Consider the following 19,161-nt stretch of genomic DNA (forward strand, 5'->3'; position numbering starts at 1 on the left):
ACACAGGACAAAGGGTATCTCATCCATCCTCAATTATCCGCTGTTCAACTGACACTGTGGGTGATGAAGTGTTGATCCCTTTCAGGCACCTCTTTTTTGAGGACATGTTCAGGGTTTTACAGGTAGCAGGGAAACCTAAAACCAGAAAATGTTATATGGCCAAATAGAAAAGATTTTCTCTCTGGTGCCATGCTCCTAACAAGGACACTTTTTTTCAGTGGGGTTCTCGCTGGTTGAGTTGCTCCAGTCTGGTCTGGCCTGTTCCTCTGTAAAGACCTATCTGTCAGCCATTTCTGGTCATCTTTCCTTGAATCGTTCTTTGGCTACTTGTTTTGAGGGCAAACAATTTCTTAAAAGTGTCCTGCTTATTATTCCTCCAAGGAAACCTATTCTTCCTCCTTGGGACCTTAATTTTATTTTTGAAAAAATGACTCTGGCTCCTTTTGAGCCTGCAGACTCTGCTTCTTTGCAGCATTGTACCTGGAAAACTGTTTTGTTGCTGGATCTTACTTCTGCTCGGAGAGTTTGACCTTCAGGCCCTTATGGACATTCCTCCTTTTTTGTTTTTTTTTCACAGGGACAAGGTGCCCCTCCATACTAATCTTTCTTTTATGCCCATGGTAGTAAATGAGTTGTCCCCGAGGTACTACTTGGATAAAACTAAGGCCATTCATAAGTCTGATTAGCTTTTTGTTTTTGTTTCCTTTCATCCCAGGACATTGGGTTTGGTCGTTCCTAAGCAAACCATCTCCTCCTGGATATCTAAGGCCATTTCTTTTTGTTATACTTTTCACGGTAAGTCTCTGTCTACTTTTGTTCAAGCTCATCCCACTAAGGCTGTTGCCTGTGTTGTTGCCGTCCTTAAGGGATTGGACACCAATTCTATCACTGAAGCTGCTACTTTGTCTTCAGTGCATACCTTTACTAAGCATTATAAGTTGGATACGGTTTCTAGGGCCAGAGCAGGTTTTGCTGAAACCATTTTATATGGGTTTGTTGACAGCTCTTGTAAACCTTCCACCTCCCATTCTATTTCTTTAGCTTTTTTACTCTCCTTTCTCTTTGGAATACTGCACAGTGAAGAGAAGGATACCTATTGTTATGGCAAGATTTTACACAACTGTACTTTCTAGAAATGTATATGAGAGATGCCATAATGTGAGAGACTTAGGAGATGTCAAAAACAGGTCAAGCTGAATGCCGTTTACATTATTTACTTTAACAAGTAAGACTCAATGAGAAAAAAATGTGAAAATGTTAATATTTTACCAGCAGATTAAATAGTAAAATGGAGGCTACAGAGAAAAAAATGAACATAATTTTCCTCCAGCAGTTTATTTGTGTGAAGAAAAACCTGTCATACTTTCTGTTCTGTGCTTGAAGCTGTCATTATATCATAAACTTATGGCAGAGATATGAGGTGGCTACAACAGGACTACAGGAAGTACGGACATCACATGGAATTTACAGTACAGTGGATCGTTTACAGACAGAGCCGTTCTTTAAATATACAAACAACATTTGTTGACAAAAACAATGGAAGTAAATTAAACAAAAAATAAAAGTGAGAACTATCAATGACTATATATTTTTTTCTTCTCTGCAACAGAAAGACTTCTGACATGAACAAAACTGATATACTCATGAGACCAGGACTAAATCACCTGTACACTACAAATATACACAACTGGGATGTGCAGACCTTTCTGAAACTCCTGTCAGTCAGTGCACTTTTTTCTGTATGACTTAAGGTACATCTGACACTTAACAGTTCTCATCCTCAACCTAGCTTATGGTTAGAAACCACTGACCAAGTTTGGCAGTCTGCTACTAAGGGAGAAAACTTCATACTACATAACATTTGCTGCTGGAATGCTAGCTGACTTACAAATGTTATACTTTCCTTAGTAATACGCAAAAATGTGATAAATTACAAGTCCAACTGAAAAACCACTGCAGTAACAGTTGGGTTCATAGTCATGCCAAACAAAGCCAGGGCAGGTCTTGCTATGACCTTACCATGCGGGATATTACCTGCAGAGTCATATCCTTACTGCAAATACCATGTTTTACAAGTGGTCGTCGGTGTACTACTGGCATCATTAGTTAACGTAAGCTGCAAACTGCTCAGATCCTGTAAAAAATACATGATATGTACTCAAATTATCTAAGCACCTCCTACGAGTAGAGTGGGACATAGTCCCTCAATGGTTTGACATTTTTCCTCCAAGCTTTAAAAAAAACATATGTGCAAAGGCATGAAACTGAATGCACACCTACTTTCCATTTTCACCTTAGCACTTCACTCTTGGGTTACAGTGTGAGCTCATTCTTTCTTTTCCATTTAAAAAAAAAATTTTACATGAAAAAAAAAAAGATTTTCAAGAACCTACTGTCTGCCATGATGTTTGCACTCTTCCTAGCCTGTGTCAGGGAAGGGCACATTTGTGGATAATGAGATGTTGTGTTAGCAGGGGTTCAAAGTCTTTTTCAGTTGTCATAGTGACAGCCTCCATTGAGTAGTATCGTTTAGCTTTTTTTTTAAAAAGTAAAATAAATAGTAATTATCTGTTTTGTCTCTGTGCTCTAGCAACAGAATGTATAATTATGAAATGCAATTAAAACAGAAATTGTGGCTTTTTGCTTTCTAATGCATCACAGTGCTGCTGAATGTACCTGCACAGCTTTTCTTCCTTCAGTTTTGGAAAAACTTTTCATACTGCAACTTAGGGAAAATGTCATATGTGTACTTTGAGTTGTACAGGATTTCTCTTTTAGAAGTACCTGGGAGTTGGATGTGCCAGAAAAAAGACTTCCAGTTCCTCTTAGTTGCCATCACATTGCAAGTCAAAGTGCTCAACCTTAACGTGTTAAACCCACATGATGTGAAAAAAGACAGAATGCATTCTGTTTTGTGCCTTTGCATATGATATTTACATCACTTTGTAGGCAAAACCTGCAACAGTCACTACTGATCTGCTCAAATGATAGGCGGCTATAACAGTCATACAGCACTAATCACATCCAGGGAGACTAGATAACCAACCAGATTAGCATTAGCTACATAAAACTGGAGCAAAGCTAATCAGTACTGCATAATTTTCTAAACTCATCTATATAGATTTATTTCCAAAACCATATCACTTGCTTATAAATCTGGAAAAACTTGTACTGGTAATATGACATAACTAGTAAACAGTGCTGCCAGCAATTAATGATAACTGGACTTAAGGTTGTTGGAGTCTTTCACTCAGAGGAAGGAATTTATTATGTTCATCCCTTAAATGCCACTGGAGTCGATAAGTGTCAAAACTGAATCATCAGCTCTTCAAAGTTCATTTACAACTGACAACATTTGAACTGTGTCACTGTACAGCATTCCTAATCCACTTTCAGCTATTTAAAAGCTCACCATTATGGTGGTTGAAATAGCATTCAAAGTGCACTGCTTTACATTTTTTTCTCTACACACTAGTCTGCTAAACACCCCAAATTTATGCCTTCTGTTATGTCACAAACATAACTGGTATTTTCAAAACTGTAATACACAGTATTACTGAAACTAACAATATTGTTTTCATATTTAATAAAAGTTAAAATACACGAAATTCCTATTATAAAACAAAGATTTTTGCTATCAATTATTTACAAATAGTTCAGGAAAGAAGTATAAATACTGTACTTCTTTTATACTTATGGTTTAGGAAAACAATTTACAAAATATTTTACTATTTACAATAATCTGTAAAACTGTCCATATTAAACTCTTTTTTTTTTTGTAGATAGAGTAGGCATACAACAAACATCCACCCACTGGGGTTTATTAGAATTTAGCTGCATATGTACATCTTTGACCAGGCTGTTGTGAGACAGAAGTTTTCAGAACTTATGTACTAGTTCCTAAAATGTCATCAAAAATCAAGCTGTTTAGCCAGTCATCATCGGCACCACTTGGGGTCTTTGTAAGTGAGTCATAGAATTCAGCCTCATTGTTAGTACCAGTTAAGACACTATTAGTCTGATGTGGAACAAAGTCATAGGATGGCAGTTCAGTGACAGTGTTCATCCCACTGAAGGCTGGAGAAGGCTGTCCGGTGGTAGAATAACAGGGTGGAGCTAGTCCTTGAGGATGACCCATTGGATTCAAACCAGCCATGTCCGTTGGCATTTGTTTCATGCCATTTGCAGTCAATAGCTGTCCTCTTGACAGATTACTCTGTAAAGTCTGATTACTCAACATACCCATATTCTGTCCAGATTGCAACGCGGCCAGTTTCTGCATATGCCTCGCCTGAAGAGTAGCCATCTGGTTAGGTGGCACCACAGTTTGATGAGGAATCTGGTGACCTGGAATGTTAGGTCTTAGGTTCTGTTTCAGAAAGTGTGCACTGTGTGGGAACTGCTGCATACTTGCCTCCATTGGATTTGGAGCTGCGGCTCTTTGAACTGTCCCTGGGTTCCACATCTGACCTGGTGAATTGGAGTACACGCCAGGCGCTCTTGGCATATTGGGATGTCGAAGGTGTTGCTGAGCTGTGGCAGGCACTCCTCCCAGTGAGCCGGAGCTAAACCCAGACATTGACATTACTGGTCGAATTGCAGCCTGGCTATGAACTGTTTGGCAGGCTGCTGTAATTCCCAGGGGATTCTGGTTAGATCGAAAAGACACACCGAATTCAGTAGGAAACATGATTTGCTGCTTTCCATGATTGTGGGTCATCATTCCCACTGTGCTGCTGTTCTGATTACCAGCAGATGATGTCAACCCAGTAACCAGCGCGCTCTGCAGGATTCCTGAATTTGAAGGCATTATGTGATGAGGCAGGGTTACATTTGGACCATGCTGACCACATTCAGTTATATTCTGCGTCATTCCTACAAAAGAAATGAAACAAAAGAAGAAGTCTGTAAGCATACTGTACTTAGCATCACAAGTGAAACTTTACAGGTTTTATTTTTCTGAATATACTATATCTCTTGACCAGTTTGCAGCTTAAAAGATCCCTGGAAAATTCTACTTAACCAGTTAACAATTAAAGACTTTAAATAAAATTATTAAGATAATTAACTAAAAAGTAAACTTTTCTTTTTTTTGTTTTTTTTTGGGGGGGGGGGGGCGGTGGACAGTAATAATTTTGTTTTTCTTTCACCAAAATTTTAAATTATGACCCATACCCTGGTACGGCTTGGGAGCCAAACCCTTTTAAAATTTTAGGACATCAGTTCAGTCCTCATAACCAGACACTCTACAACTTCAAACCATGAAGATTACAGTAACATGCCCATGCTATACTGAATCCTTTGACAGGAAGTTTTTGAAGTAGCATCAATACATAGCTAGGCTATCACTGACAAAATGGAAGGTCAACACTTTACTAGAACCTGAAAAAAAAAAAAAGAAAACTATTTTTCATCATGCCTTGATCTTCTGTGCAGTAATAAGGTTGCACTGTCATCACTGCTTAAAACCATTTTGTATTTTGTTGCATCTCAACAGGGACCGTTATAATATTCTGATTTTATTCTTCAATTCAGCATCAAGAAAGACACATAAGGACAACTGGAAACTGTGAATCAAGGAAGAAGTAGTTTGGTTGCTTCTGGGCTTCTATTTCAACACCTCGAAATATGCCAGACCTTTATATTACACAGCGAGACATTCATGGATCACATCCATCTCACCTCAGGAGGGTGAAGGTGAACTATGTCCCTAAGGGGAAATAATGAGGACAACAGGTCCCAGCCGTCATGACAATCCACTGAATAAACAGCATAAAACACACACAGACTACTACCAAGGTTCACACTTTATATGTTGCTACAAAATCCACATTAAGAGCTACCAACTTCCAAGAAACCCTTTCTGCCAACTTAAAACTTGTACTTCACAGGATTGTGATATGGTGATAATTCTGAGAATGAACTCAGCAATTACTACATTTGAATAATTAACAAACACAGTAATACTGACAAAAGGCATGTGATCATGTATAGCAGTTCACTCACTAAAAAGGTTTAAAAATGCAAGAACAGTATGACTAACAACATAGTTAGGCTAACTATGAGAAAGGTCTGCTACTCTGCCTTCAAATTTTAAAGCTTTAAGTATGTTCGAAAATAAAAGAATTGTCACCTTGAAAATGAGTCATCTGTTGAGTTGTGTAATGACCCCTGTGTACAGATGGCACTCCCATCACAGACTGCCTGTTCTTCTCCTAAACAGAAAACAAGAGCACACATTAAAAAGACATTCATGAAGACTCCACCTACAATGGCTGACGAGGAACAAAAAGTTCAGTTGAATACGCTTACCGTAAATGTAGATCTTCGAGTGTATTCACTGTTGCAGTCCTGACTTGTGGGATTTCCTGCTGTGGAAGCCCTTGACCGGCCTCACTACCAAAGTAAAAATATCCCTCCTCCATTGGCTGGCAGATGTCCTACCTTGACATCAGTATGCTTTGGTATAAAGGGAGCCAGCCGACGCCATGACATCAGTTTTTTCTTGCCCATTAAAAGATAGGAGCCCCTAGGATGAACCATAAGCAAGGGTCAAAGGTAGAAAAAGGGACCTGCAGGGTAAACACCCAAGGGGTCATCTGGTTAGCGAAGAAAATAGAAGCAGAATACTACTGTAGACAAAAGGGGGCAGGAGGGATGGAAGGAAGAATGCAACAGTGAATACACTCGAACAGCTACATTTATGCTAAGTGTACATAAATGTACTATGTTCTTTGTGTTTCACTGTCGCAGTCCTGAATTGTGGGACGATTCCCAAAACTGACAGGAGGGTGGAAGGTAGAGTATGGAGAAGAGAGGATGCCCTGCAAGATGGCAGTGGCAAATCCTGCTCTAGACTTGGAGAAGTCTAAGTGGTAGTTTTGGTAAAGGTATGCACAGATGACCAGGTAGCAGCTTCCAAAATGTCTTTGGTAGGTAATCCTTTCAGGAAGGCAGCAGAATTAGAAATGACCTGAGTGAAGTGAGTCCTTACAATTTTAGTAGGCTTTTCACCATGATGGCTGTAACAGAAGGAAATACAGTGGGATGTCCACTTTGAGACAGTCTATTTGGAAACTGGTTTCCCTTCAGAGCCACTGGCATAGGACACAGAGTTAGTCTGATTTTCTGAAAGATTTAATTCTGCCAACATAGCAACGAAACTGTGTGTGCACATACAAGGAGTGAAGGATTCTTTCCCCCTGGTTCTGAGGCTCGGAGAAAAAAGGTGGGCAAGTGTATGGCTTGATTCAAGGATGTGCCAGTGACCACCTTGGGCATAAAGGATGGATTAGTTCTGAGTGATGCTCTGTCTGGGTGGAATATGATAAACGGTTCCACAGCTATGAGAGCTTGCAGCTCAGAGACCCTCCTAGCGGAGGTGATAGCCAGTAAGAGGGCAGTCTTGCAGGTTAAGAATTTTAAATAAGCAGAAGCTGCCAGTTCAAGGGGGGTGGTGTCAATTTTTCTAGAAGAAAACTGAGGTCCCATGGAAGTGTGGGTTGTCTCCTGGGAGTTCTGATGTGAACCACTCCCCTTAGGAATTGTTTCATCAGGGGGTGGGAAAAGAAGAGTAGGGATGTGGGCTGAAACGGCAGTCGTGAATTTTGATGGAAGAAAAGGCTAGGCCTCTGACCACCAGGGTAGCTAGACAATCTAAAATGGCAGAGATATTGGTTGAGTTAGGATTGAGGCCTTGCTGGTGACACCAAATGGAGAATCTTTTCCACTTTGCTGAGTTTGATGTCCTAGTACTAGGCTTTCTAGCCTCTTTGAGAATGTTTTGAACTTGTCTACTTAGGGTATGCTCAGAGTAGTATTTGGGGAACTATCCAGGCTGAGAGTTTGAGTGTCTGTAGGTTGGGATGCACAAACATACCCCTGTCCTGAGTCAGAAGGTCCACTCTCTGAGGTAACTGCCATGGATTTTCATTGGTTGAACTTTGTAGCAGAGGATATCAGTGCTGCCTTGGCCAGTATGGGGCTATCAGGTTGACTCTTGGGCCCTCTTCCCTGATTTTTAGGAGGACCTTTGGAAGATGCGGCAAGGGAGGAAACCCATAAAGAACAGGTGTCTCCAAAGGAAGGAGAAAGCATCTGTCCTCCAGGCTGTGGGTAGTTTGCTCCTGGAATAGAATCTTTTCAGTTGAGCATTTTCTTTAGTGGCAAAGAGGTCTATCTGTGGGGATCCCCATTTCTGGACTATGTGGAGAAATGTTTCTCAATGCAGATGCCACTCACAGGGATCCATCAAGTTCCTGCTGAGATGATCTGCTAGAGTGTTTTAAGTCTCTGGGAGGTATTGTGCCAAAAGGTGGAACCCCAGAGAGTGAGCTGGCTTCCCAGAAATGCATCACTAGTTAACAAAGAGGATAAGAGTGGGTGCCCCCTTGTTTATGTACCACATGACTGTGGTGTTGTCTGTTTTGACAAGCAAGCTGCCTGGTTTCCAATGATCTTTGAAAATCATTAGGCCCTTTTGCACTGCCATCATGTGCTTGTATCTGAATTGATCTTCCCACCTGCCCTGGGGAAAGGTGTTGGAAATGAGCCCCCCAGGCAACCTCTGAAGCATCTGCGGTTAAAGTTTGGCCCTGATGGAGAAACCAGAAGGGAAGAACCAGGTTCCGGGCCATGCCCGTGTCCACCATGCAAATTCCTTCTCGAAGCAAGGGATCAGCTAAATTTCTGTCTCCAGGGACTGTGAGTGCTGGGATCACAGTCACTTGAGGTATCACTGGAGCTTTCTCATGTGTAGCCTGGCCAGAGGGATCATGAGGATACAAGATGCCATGTAGCCTAATGCTCTGAGGAATTCCCTGGCTGAGAGACACTGTCTCTGCATAATATTTTGAAAGCACTGAGTCAAGCAGGAGACCTTTTCCGGAGGGAGGAAAGCCTTCTGAAGGGAAGAATACAGAACAGCCCCCAGGAAAACTATCCTGGTGGATGGATCTGTGTTGGATTTGTGAATATTTACAGTGAACCCCAAGGAGATGAGGAGGTTCTGAGTGAAGGCCAGATCCTTGAGGAGCTTTGACTGACTTGTGGCTTAAGAGGCAGTTGTCTAGACAGGGGTAAATATGGAACCCTCTTGTTCTACAGAAGGAAATCACAGGAGCAGTAGACAAGCCAAAAGGCAGTGGAGAGAATTGAAAGTGACTGGTACCTGCTCTGAAATGAAGAAAACTTCTGCAAGACTCCTCTACAGGAATGTGCAACTAAACATCTTTTAAGTCTAAAGTGACATTAAGGCCCAAGGTGCTGTCAAGGGAAGATGTTTTTGAACAGTCAACATTTTGAATTTTGGTACCAGCAGGAACTGATTGAAGGTGGACAGATCTAGAACATGGTGCCAAGAGCCTTCCTTTCTGGGAACCAGGAATAGCCTGGAATAGAACCCTTTCCCTATCTGATGATCTGGTACTGGATCCACTGAGCCCTGTGAGCATAGGTTGTGAATCTGAGAAAGGGCCTCTGCTCTTTGATTTTGTGGAACATCAGGGTAACCGGAGTGTCTTAATGGTTCTTTGAAAATGAGCTTATAACCATCTGAGATAACTTTCAGAACCCACTTATCTGAAGTAATAAGGGATATGTTTTCTTTGAACAGGGATAGCCTTCCTCCTATCTTTTCTGGAGAGGGTGGAGGGTTGGTAGGGGAAAGGAAGAGTCATTGCTATTCTCTGCCAGGGCCCTGTGGCCTAGAACTCCCCTGCCTGGGGGTTCCTGAGGACCCTTTCTGGGTCTTTGTGACTGATACTGTCTTTGAGGTCTTTCTCTCTGAGGCTTCCTCTGGCCGCTTTTTGATCGAGAGGGAAGATAACAGTGTTTAGTGGGAAAATTCCTACTAAATCTAGGAGACTGAACTTAGAGGAAGTCCTTGACAGTGTGCATAGATTTTGCTTTATCTTCCATCTTTTTTTAGAAGAGCCTTACCCTTTGGCCCAAAAAGGAAGTCCTTAATCAGGGGTACATCTAGCAGTTTGGATTTGACATGGTCTTGTAGGGTCTCTTCCCTAAGCCAAGCATGTCTTCTAATGACAGAGCCAGATACAGCAGCTTGGCTACAGGCCTCCATAGCATCATAGCCGCAGTGTAATGAATGTCCAGCTGCCTGTGAGCTGGAATGGCAAAGGTCTAACAATTTCTTAGCAATGTTCTTGTCCTCCAAGGAGGATGTCTTTTGCTTAATTTTATGTAAAATAATTTGTTGGTATTTTATCATGTGAAACTGGCAGTTAAGGGCCCTCACAGCTAGTGTAGCAGAAGTGCAGACTTTTTTACCAAACCAATCAAGGGCCCTGCTTTCTTTGTCAGTAGGTAAAGGGTTATTTGAAGAGCTGACTCTTGCTCCCTTGGGACATGGAGTGAAAACCACTAGGTCATCAGAGGGGTTTTTGAGGAGGTATTTATGTGAGTCCAGCACCCTGTAAAACCTGTCTGATTTTCAAGGGTCTGGAGGTAGAGAATCTGGATTCAGGGATGAGTCCATAAAAACATCCTCTACCACCTCCAATACAGGAGGAATAGCCAAAGGTTTGTGCTCTGGGAGGTCAAGGAACTCCCTAACCCTCTTTCCATTGGAAATGTTCCTCATGCCATGGAGTGTTTGCCCAAATGTGAGGTCTTCAGCAGGTGAAGTCAAAGGCAGATTCTCCTCAGAATCTGAATATTCAAAACAAGTAAGGATGGGTCCTCCTCAAAAACAGACACCAACTGGTCAGAATCTTCATCTGAATCAGGAGGTTCAGAGAAAATTTCAGGGGTAGAATCCCTTTTCCTTTTCCCTGAGGACGACACTAAAGGGGGGTTGCCTAGCTCGGAGTAAGGAGATAAGGTCCTCAGCTAACCTGACCAGGTCTTGCTGATAACTTGCTAAGTGGCAGCCGGTAGGGATAGGCACAGGATCTGAGGTAGAACCCTTCTTAAAAGTAGCTTTGGCCTTGGGCCTATGTACGTTCGCAATCCTGATGCCGGTCTCTTTGTAGGGCAGAACCGATGCAGGCTGTTGCCTCGAAGGAACATCACAGGTACAAGATCAATCGTTGGAAGCCGATGTTTGCTGAGCAACTCCAGACCTGACCGACAAACTGAAAGCAAAGGCCTGTGTAAAAGTTGAGGGACCCAACAGCATGTCAGACTCTGTAAGGGTCTTGACAGAGGCTTACACCACCACCTCAGTCACAGAAGGGGGCTGTGAAACTGCCTCGTCTTCTTCAGGGATAACGAGTCTTTGGGGACTGGCAGACAGTGAATGGTTGCCATCTGAGGTCCTAAGCTTGGGTCTTTTTTTTCCTTGTCTTTCTTACACTTAGGGAGCTCATCCTTGGGACGACCGGCAGATGCCACTGAATGATGCGAAGAAGAAGGCAGACTAAGATGCCTACCTAAGATTGCGATCCTATGCCTGATAGTCTAGAATTGAAAAAGGCACAAAAACAGCAACAAGGGACTTTGTGATTGTGCCTAGACAGGTGACACACAACACATGAAAGTCTCAATGCGGGACTTGCTTACCACAGCAGAGACAAGTATTAACCTTATCCGACATGAGTTAATGCCAGAAAAAGAGTTCCTCAATGGGGTACTTAGCTTTGGAAGACTTCTCTCAGGTGTGAGTCAACCGATGCACTGAAACACTGCTTTGGGCTCCAAACGGCAAGAAAAGGCTGATGCCATAGTGTCAGCTAGCTCCCTTTATACCAAAGTGTACTGACATCAGGGCAGGGCATCAGCCAGCCTTAGGAGGAGGGAGATTCTTACTCTGGTAGCTGGACCAGCAAAGGGCTTCCGCAGTAGGAAATCTCACAAGTCAGGACTACAACAGTGAAACTCAAAGAACATCCATTGTATTGGCTTATCGATTAAGTAATACAGCAACAATAGAAGAAATGCAAATGTCATGATTTTTTTACTGCCTATACATTGACATTAAAGAATGACAGCAGTAAGGACTTCTTATGTGTCAACAGATGCTACAGCTTCCCAGTGCTCAAACCAATAAATCTAGACTGAAGTAAAGAATTTTCTTTTGTGAAGCAATATCCCTAGCCAAACACTAATGCCGACAATAGCAGTAGTAGTAATAATAATAATAATAATAATAATAATGACAATAATGTAAGGCTACAAGGTGCAAAACGTACGACTCATGGCTACTACAAATGAATACAAGATGAACAAGAAGCTTGCGGCTTGTCACCAGACCTTTGCAATCCCACTAAGGAAACATTATCAAGCTTAGAGAAAGAAGAGCAAATGAAGATTTAAAGAACAGAAGAATTTAATAAAATTAATAGTGGACGCTAAGAAAGGACAAAAAGCTACAGCAAGGGAAGTCACTGCTCTGGGCATCATACCCATTTGGTGGTTTTTACCCTGTTGAACATTAAAAAAAATGTGACAGCTTACAAACTGTCAATTAAGAAATTTGAGTTGCTCGCAAACAGCTTATAAAGTGCCACAGTGCTGATAATCTTTAAAAAATTCAGGACATATTGGCAGACAGCTTACAAGCAGACTACTAAACAATCACCTCAGCTTGTAGACTAGTGTTTCATTCACCTTACCCTTCCCCCTTCCTGTGGCACTAGACAGAGAGCTAAGAAGCGGAGGTCCTTACTGTCTGCTCCCATGACAATCCTCAATAAGTGACACCTGCAACAGCATTTATTTGCTCCTACTCTGGTGAGTGATTCAAATTAACCTATCGTTTACAGACATTTACAGAAATGCTGTTGTAAGATCTCTTATGGTATGAAAATAAAAAGAAGACAAGAAACAGGACAACAGGGGAGAATAAACAGTAAATATACACACAAACCTACTATTTACTGACCACTCATTTAATTAAATCACTGTGAAAATAACACAGGACAACAATGCCTCACGTTTTACTCTAAACCACTTATAGACAGCTCAAGTTACTTATTCATATATCTCAGTATGAAATGAAATTGAAACTTAATTCAACTTACAAAAAGAAATAACAATAAACATACATAAAGATAAAAAAAAAAAAAACAAAAAAACAAACAAAAAAAAAAACTTACTGTATTCTCCACAATAAGGCACAGTTGTGAATGATGTTCTTAACAAGTAAAGAAACCAGCTTTACAAATGCTCTTAAATTTAAAGAGGAGCTTCATCCATCTTAACTTTTCTTTCAACCAGTAAGCTCATTATCACTGGGCAGTGTCCACGAACCAGGTGTCTTCACTTCTCCTCAGCCTCTACTTTCCTTCCTTTTCACACCAGCTTTAAACAGCACTAGGGTCACTAGAAAAAACTACATCATTGTCTAACTCTGGGAAATACACAATGCATGTTTATTATGTATACCTGTTACTTCAAACAGTACACTTGTTTCTTCCCTGACAAAGATCAGAAACTGTGTTGCTTCTAATGTAGAGGTGGTACTACATACTAAAATTTAAAAAAAAAAATTTGGCCTTTTCTGTTTGCTTTAAGTACAGTCTTACAACCACATAAAAGAGCAAAGCATCTTGCACATGTTCTTTATTTTTTTACATACTTAGAATGTGATTTCATGTACAATAAAGGTGTGAGCATTCTGAGAAAAAAATGTTTGACATAATATAATAAAAGGGTCTACATTAGATAAACGAAAGTTTATCTAATCGAATGCTGAAATCAGCGAAAATCCTAAAACCCCGCTAAATATATATTCCAACTCCGAGATCGCACTACAGTGAGGAAAGGACAAATATTCCCATCTTCACTGTACCATGATCTCACAAAAACATGTCGCAATCCTGGATTTTCACTGATTTCAGCGTTCGATTAAATCAAATTTCGTTTATCTAATATAGACCCTAATAAAACCTAGTTTACAAAAAGAAGTCCTTGTTTAAAACAGCTCACTCCTTAAGTATTAATGCAGCTCTGTGACCCGCTACCCAGTTTTCATTTGTAATGAAAGCAGCTCTACAGCTGGCTCAGAGGGTTAAAGTTGTGAGCTCTAGTCCCTATGGTGCAGGGTTCAATTCCCTGAGCTCTCATTGGCCTATTGTGTGACTTTAGTGAGGTCACTTAACTAGACAGTGCTTTGGGGCAACTGGGAATTTGGGCTAGGCTCCTCAATGGTCCCCTTGATTAAAAGCATAATGGCTCTAGGGACCTAAACCTTGTCACCACAATAAACAGGACATGCTGGAGGGATAGATTCCTGTCCCAGAGACTTCCCATACTCTGGAACAAGCTACCCATCTCTGTCAAGGAAAGTTCTTCATTAGCACTCTTCAAAAAAGATCTTGATGAGTGGATGAGAAATAGGAAATACACCCCGGGAATCACTTCTGTGTCTCTGCTCGACAGTGGCACAGGAAAATAACTTTCTTGAGTGGCGTAAGCCAGGGAACCTTGTTGGCTAGGCTTATGTAGGCCCTTGGACCAACAGCCTAGCACCTACCTATGAACCTGAAATGAATAGATAACACAGCCAAAACATGATGAATTAGAGATCTACTTTACAATCAGTTTGAAATACAAAATGCTGAACACAAGAGTGAAATCTAAAAAAGAACCCTGAAAAATGAAATAAAACAAACTTCAAACAGTAAAAAAAAAAAAAAAAAAAAGTAATGAAGGGGGAGTGAGTGACCCTTCCCCATGTCAACCACAATCCTGCTACTTTAACGTTCTTGTCTGTGGTCACACAACCTTGGAGGAATACACTGGATGATTTACAACAAAAAAGTATGCCATTCTACCCAAGGTTGTGCATCCTTGGACTGGTAACACTAAACTAGCAGTGGTACATCTGGTTTGAACCCTATATGGGGAAGTGCTGGGGGCATGTCTCCTTGCATTATTTAAATTTAAGGTTTTATTCATTTATTGTTTATTGTGTATGAAAGCATAACCACTTCCCCGAAAGGAGTTATTGTAAGAGCTATTTTATCTTTACTTCTGATGTGCATTGATCCTGTAAGTAGCAGATATGCAGGAGGTATACTGCTCCCTCACATAGGGAAGAAGGGAGTGGGCTTTGGTTTGCCTAAAAAATCAATCTTGCAACAGAATTACTTTAAATAATTTTTTTGTGTCAGTCAGGATGCAGCTAACATTGTATCCATTAGATGGGAATTCTAGAATCATTCCCCAGGCACAAAGGACTTGTTCTAGTTACCCTTTCATAAATGGCATCCCATGCAAGTCTTAGAGGCGCACAAGCATCCTAAGAAAAGAAAGAAAAATGATAGAAGCTCTCTTCGATTGACTGGCTACATCTCCAAACAGTGTGCATTGTAGCCTGATTAGTCTCATTACTGTCATGAACCATACACAACATGTTTCAGAAAAGAAGGGTCCCTCAGACTAACAGTCAGCATTACTCCTGGCCCAACGGAATCCTCTTGCACGTTTCTCTTTTAGGATAATTAATGAAACAGTCCATAAACAAATTGTTTTTACTGAATATATAAGTTTTTTTGCACCTAATTTGGCTTTTTATAAAGTCAAAAAATTAATAATGAAGTACTTTACAGATCAGCTGTTCTGATACCACTACCCTCTCAATGAAATCTGTTGATGCACCTGAAGTGTGAGAACCTACGAGTCCTGCAAGAGTATGCACTGGTTTCTTCCTTTGTTTCCAATGCAAGTTAACTCAGACTTATCACACAACATCACACTAAGGAAAAATTCCAATCTGTTAAGTTGCAATGCACATTGTTCACTTTTAACAGAAGCAAACAAAATAAGCATTTTTGCTTGAAGCAATCCACACTATCTAGACTCTCACATCTGAAAACATAGTAATATGAGACTAGGCAGCCTTTGGGAAAATATTCCTAAAACCCCTACAACTTCTCTGACTTCAACGTCAATGTTTTGACAACAGAAAAAAATGGAGCTGATTACAAATATTTTACTATTCCTATTGCATGCTGGCTTAATCATACGTAGTATATCCAACACTCCATGTGTAAAAATAATGGGATACCAATAGAATTCAGGACAGATAAAACCAGAGCAGTTTGCTTCTTTAAGTAGTCTAAATAAATCCCAAACAGGCTACATAATAAATCTCATAGCCTGAAACATGTCTTGATAAAAACAACTAGTACCTTACTGCCTCCAAAAATAAGGTCTTGTTTGGACAGAACAATGGACTTGGGTATTAGCAACTTGTCTGGTAGCATGACTGAATTTACCCATGGTAATACAAATTTGGGGAATGGGTTTTGCAAGATGTACACCACATACATAGTGGTACACAAATTCATTTTATGGTGCAAAGTTGCACCTATTTAAACACAAAATGCTGTAGCTTCAAACATGTAAATGAAGTTAAAATGGAATAAATAAGCCAGCAAGGAAAATACATCTATTCAAGTTGACTGAAAGATTTTAACTAATGTATGTGCTACATCTTTAAATCTGTTTGACTACACTAAAGGGACAAAACAATGACTTAAGTAGGGTTGGCAATTGCATTAGCACCACTGTGTTAATCTGAAGTATCTGGGTGGTAGTGAGGAAGGGTAACACTCTGAAAGATGACTTATATTTCCAAAAAAGTTTGATCACAATCATACCCTGGCATGTACTCTGATCAAAGCAGGGTGTTCATTAAAATTGTTAAACACAAAATGACCTAAGCTAACTGGAACCTTAAGAGACTGTGACAACCTCTTAGTGTGGGGATAGAGATTGAGAGAGAGAGAAAAATGTGAACTGGAAAAAAAAAGAGAAGAAATGTGAATACCTTACATTCCTACCACTGTTGCTACAAGGTAGCATATTATACAATGCCTCCTCTAAAACGTGCACGCTTATTGGCCAGCCCAACCAGCGTGCCCGTTGTAAATCCCTCAATATACTAACGGAAAAAGGTCCGGTCGCCCGGACTTTTTCCGTTAGTATAAGCTACTGTTCGCTATGTTAAAAGAGTTTAACATAGCGACACAGGTTTAAAAAAAGCAACGCAGATCTCCGTTGCTTTTTTTAAAGCTGTCTCGCTAAGTTAAACTCCTTTAACATAGCGACATTAGCAAGCAACGGAGATCTTGCGATCTCCGTTGCTTTTAACCTGTCTCGCTATGTTAAATGAGTTTAACATAGCGAGACAGTTTAAAATAAGCAACGGAGATCTCTGTTGCTTATTTTAAAGCTCTCGCTATGTTAAACCCATTTAACATAGCGAGACAGTAAAAAGCAACGGAGATCTTGCGTTCTCCGTTGCTTTTGCCCACAGCTCTGATGTACTGCGTAGACATGCGCAGTACATCAGAACTGCCGCGGAACACCAGACAGCTGCGGAAGGGCAGCAAAGAGGCATTATACAATGCCATTATTTAAGAAAAGTAATTATTTCTTTTCTTAAATAATGTCATTATAATAGCAATAACCACTTCTGGGTGTAATGCTGGATTTACCCACGGTTGTCTTTGTTTGGTCCCTCGGGCTTCGCCCTCGGGACCAAATCACGCCAACCGTGGGTAAATCCAGCATTACTCACACCTAGGTGTGGGTTATTGCTCTAATATTTAGTTCTAAAAAATACAAAACTGAGAAAAAGGGCTTGGGTTTACCACAGGAAACCCTAATTTTCCCTCAGAAGACACTCTGCTCATTACACCATGGTAAGAATTCGGCTTCTCTCTGTTATGGATTTACATGCAGCAGTATATAAATGTTCAACTGCCTCTCCACACCTGTGGAAGAAACCTGATCAACATCTGTGAACTGACTGACACTTGTCATATGTGAGCATTTACCTCTTGTAAAGACAAATAGAGATACAAACATCAGTATACTTTTAATGCTTTAACACAGAGACTTGGGGAATTCCTCTCTGAAGTCATCCCAGAAGATAACTTGTACTGTAAATATAAATAGAGAAAAAGCCCACAGAGAAAGAAAAAAAAAAAGAGGGACAGAAAATGCTCCTGTCCAGTAGCTACCTAGGCTTGTTCATATGGTGGAATCTGCACGTCAGAATTAACTACACAGTTTTATGCACCCCCCCTCTGCTATCATAAGTGTACAGCACAGTCTGTCATACATATTTGTTTGTAGCACGGAGATGTGCTACAAACAAATATGTACGACAGACTGTGCAATACACTCTTCTAATGATAACCAGAATTAGCTTGCTCTGAGACACAGTAACACTTGTTACATTTGCTTATCTTATTCCCTGCATCCTGTCACAGATCCATGAACCTAAATGCAATGCATGATGCATACAGTGTAAACATTTACATCTACAGATGCTTGAGTACACTAGTCTCTCTTACTGGTTTGTTTAGCTGTGTTTAGTACACGTTAAACCTAACCTGCTCATTTCTTTTGTCATAACCTATGTGCTGCTACATCTCACGTTCTGTAAACTGCTGTTCCTCAAGTTACTTACACTGCTGTATCTTATGTATCATTTATGTTCTGTGCTTTAAACCCCAGGGCTCCATAGTAAGAAGCCCTCTGGCTTAATGGGACACAACGTATTTACTCCAATTGAATAACAGGGTAAGTTCACATTATCTTCCAGGAGCAGATAACTTCACTAATCCTCTCCACTCTTTTGTGCCTTTCCTCAAGCTTTAACAAGCAATATATTGCAAGAAGGGAACAATGGCATTTCTACATTAATATGTTGTGGTACAAGTAGGCAAAATGCAGACTTCGAAGCTGCTCATGAGAGCTGGGTCTTCCTTTTCAGTGTTGTTTTTTCCATAAATTTAGTTTAACAGACTATCAAATTTTACTCTCTCTATTTTCTAAGATATGAAAGCTGTACCAGTCACCGAAAATATGACATTACATTTTACTATTCCTCAAGTCCCTCAAGGAAAGAAGCTTTTACAAGCTAAATTTATTCAGGACAGCCTTCAAACCTTTTTCACCTGGGACATCTAAAAGGACCCCACCTCTACATTTAATCTGGTTACAGGGGCTGGCAAAGGAGCAGAAAGCATTCCCTCTGGAGGAATTAAACGTAACTGCACATCAAGTTTACAGTAGAGTGGTAAATTGTAACAATCTGGTTTAATTTTCTGTGATTGTTCTCTGCTTCTATACAGAACCAATGACTGAACAGAATGTGCACACCACACGCTCTTCTCAGCTGGAAGCACATTTCATTTACCTTTCTGACAATTTAAAAAAATAAATAAATAAATAAAAATTCAA

The 19,161-nt window shown here is 40.5% G+C and overlaps 1 protein-coding gene across 1 annotated transcript in view; it reads right to left on the reverse strand.

The window, feature by feature from the left end:
* Positions 1 to 1,247: 1,247 nt before the first annotated feature.
* The window catches only part of MAMLD1 (mastermind like domain containing 1), a 369,676-nt gene continuing 351,762 nt past the window's right edge, over positions 1,248 to 19,161 (reverse strand). The window contains exons 4-5 of the mRNA XM_044057170.1: positions 6,134 to 6,215; positions 1,248 to 4,875 (exon numbers count right to left, since the gene is read on the reverse strand). Coding sequence (XP_043913105.1) covers positions 3,887 to 4,875; positions 6,134 to 6,215 — 1,071 coding nt within the window. The 3' untranslated portion in view covers positions 1,248 to 3,886. The remainder of the gene's footprint in view (positions 4,876 to 6,133; positions 6,216 to 19,161) is intronic.

The sequence above is a fragment of the Protopterus annectens genome, chromosome 15.part0 (assembly GCF_019279795.1).
Source record: "Protopterus annectens isolate FY-2018-M chromosome 15.part0, PAN1.0, whole genome shotgun sequence".
NCBI lineage: Eukaryota > Metazoa > Chordata > Ceratodontiformes > Protopteridae > Protopterus > Protopterus annectens.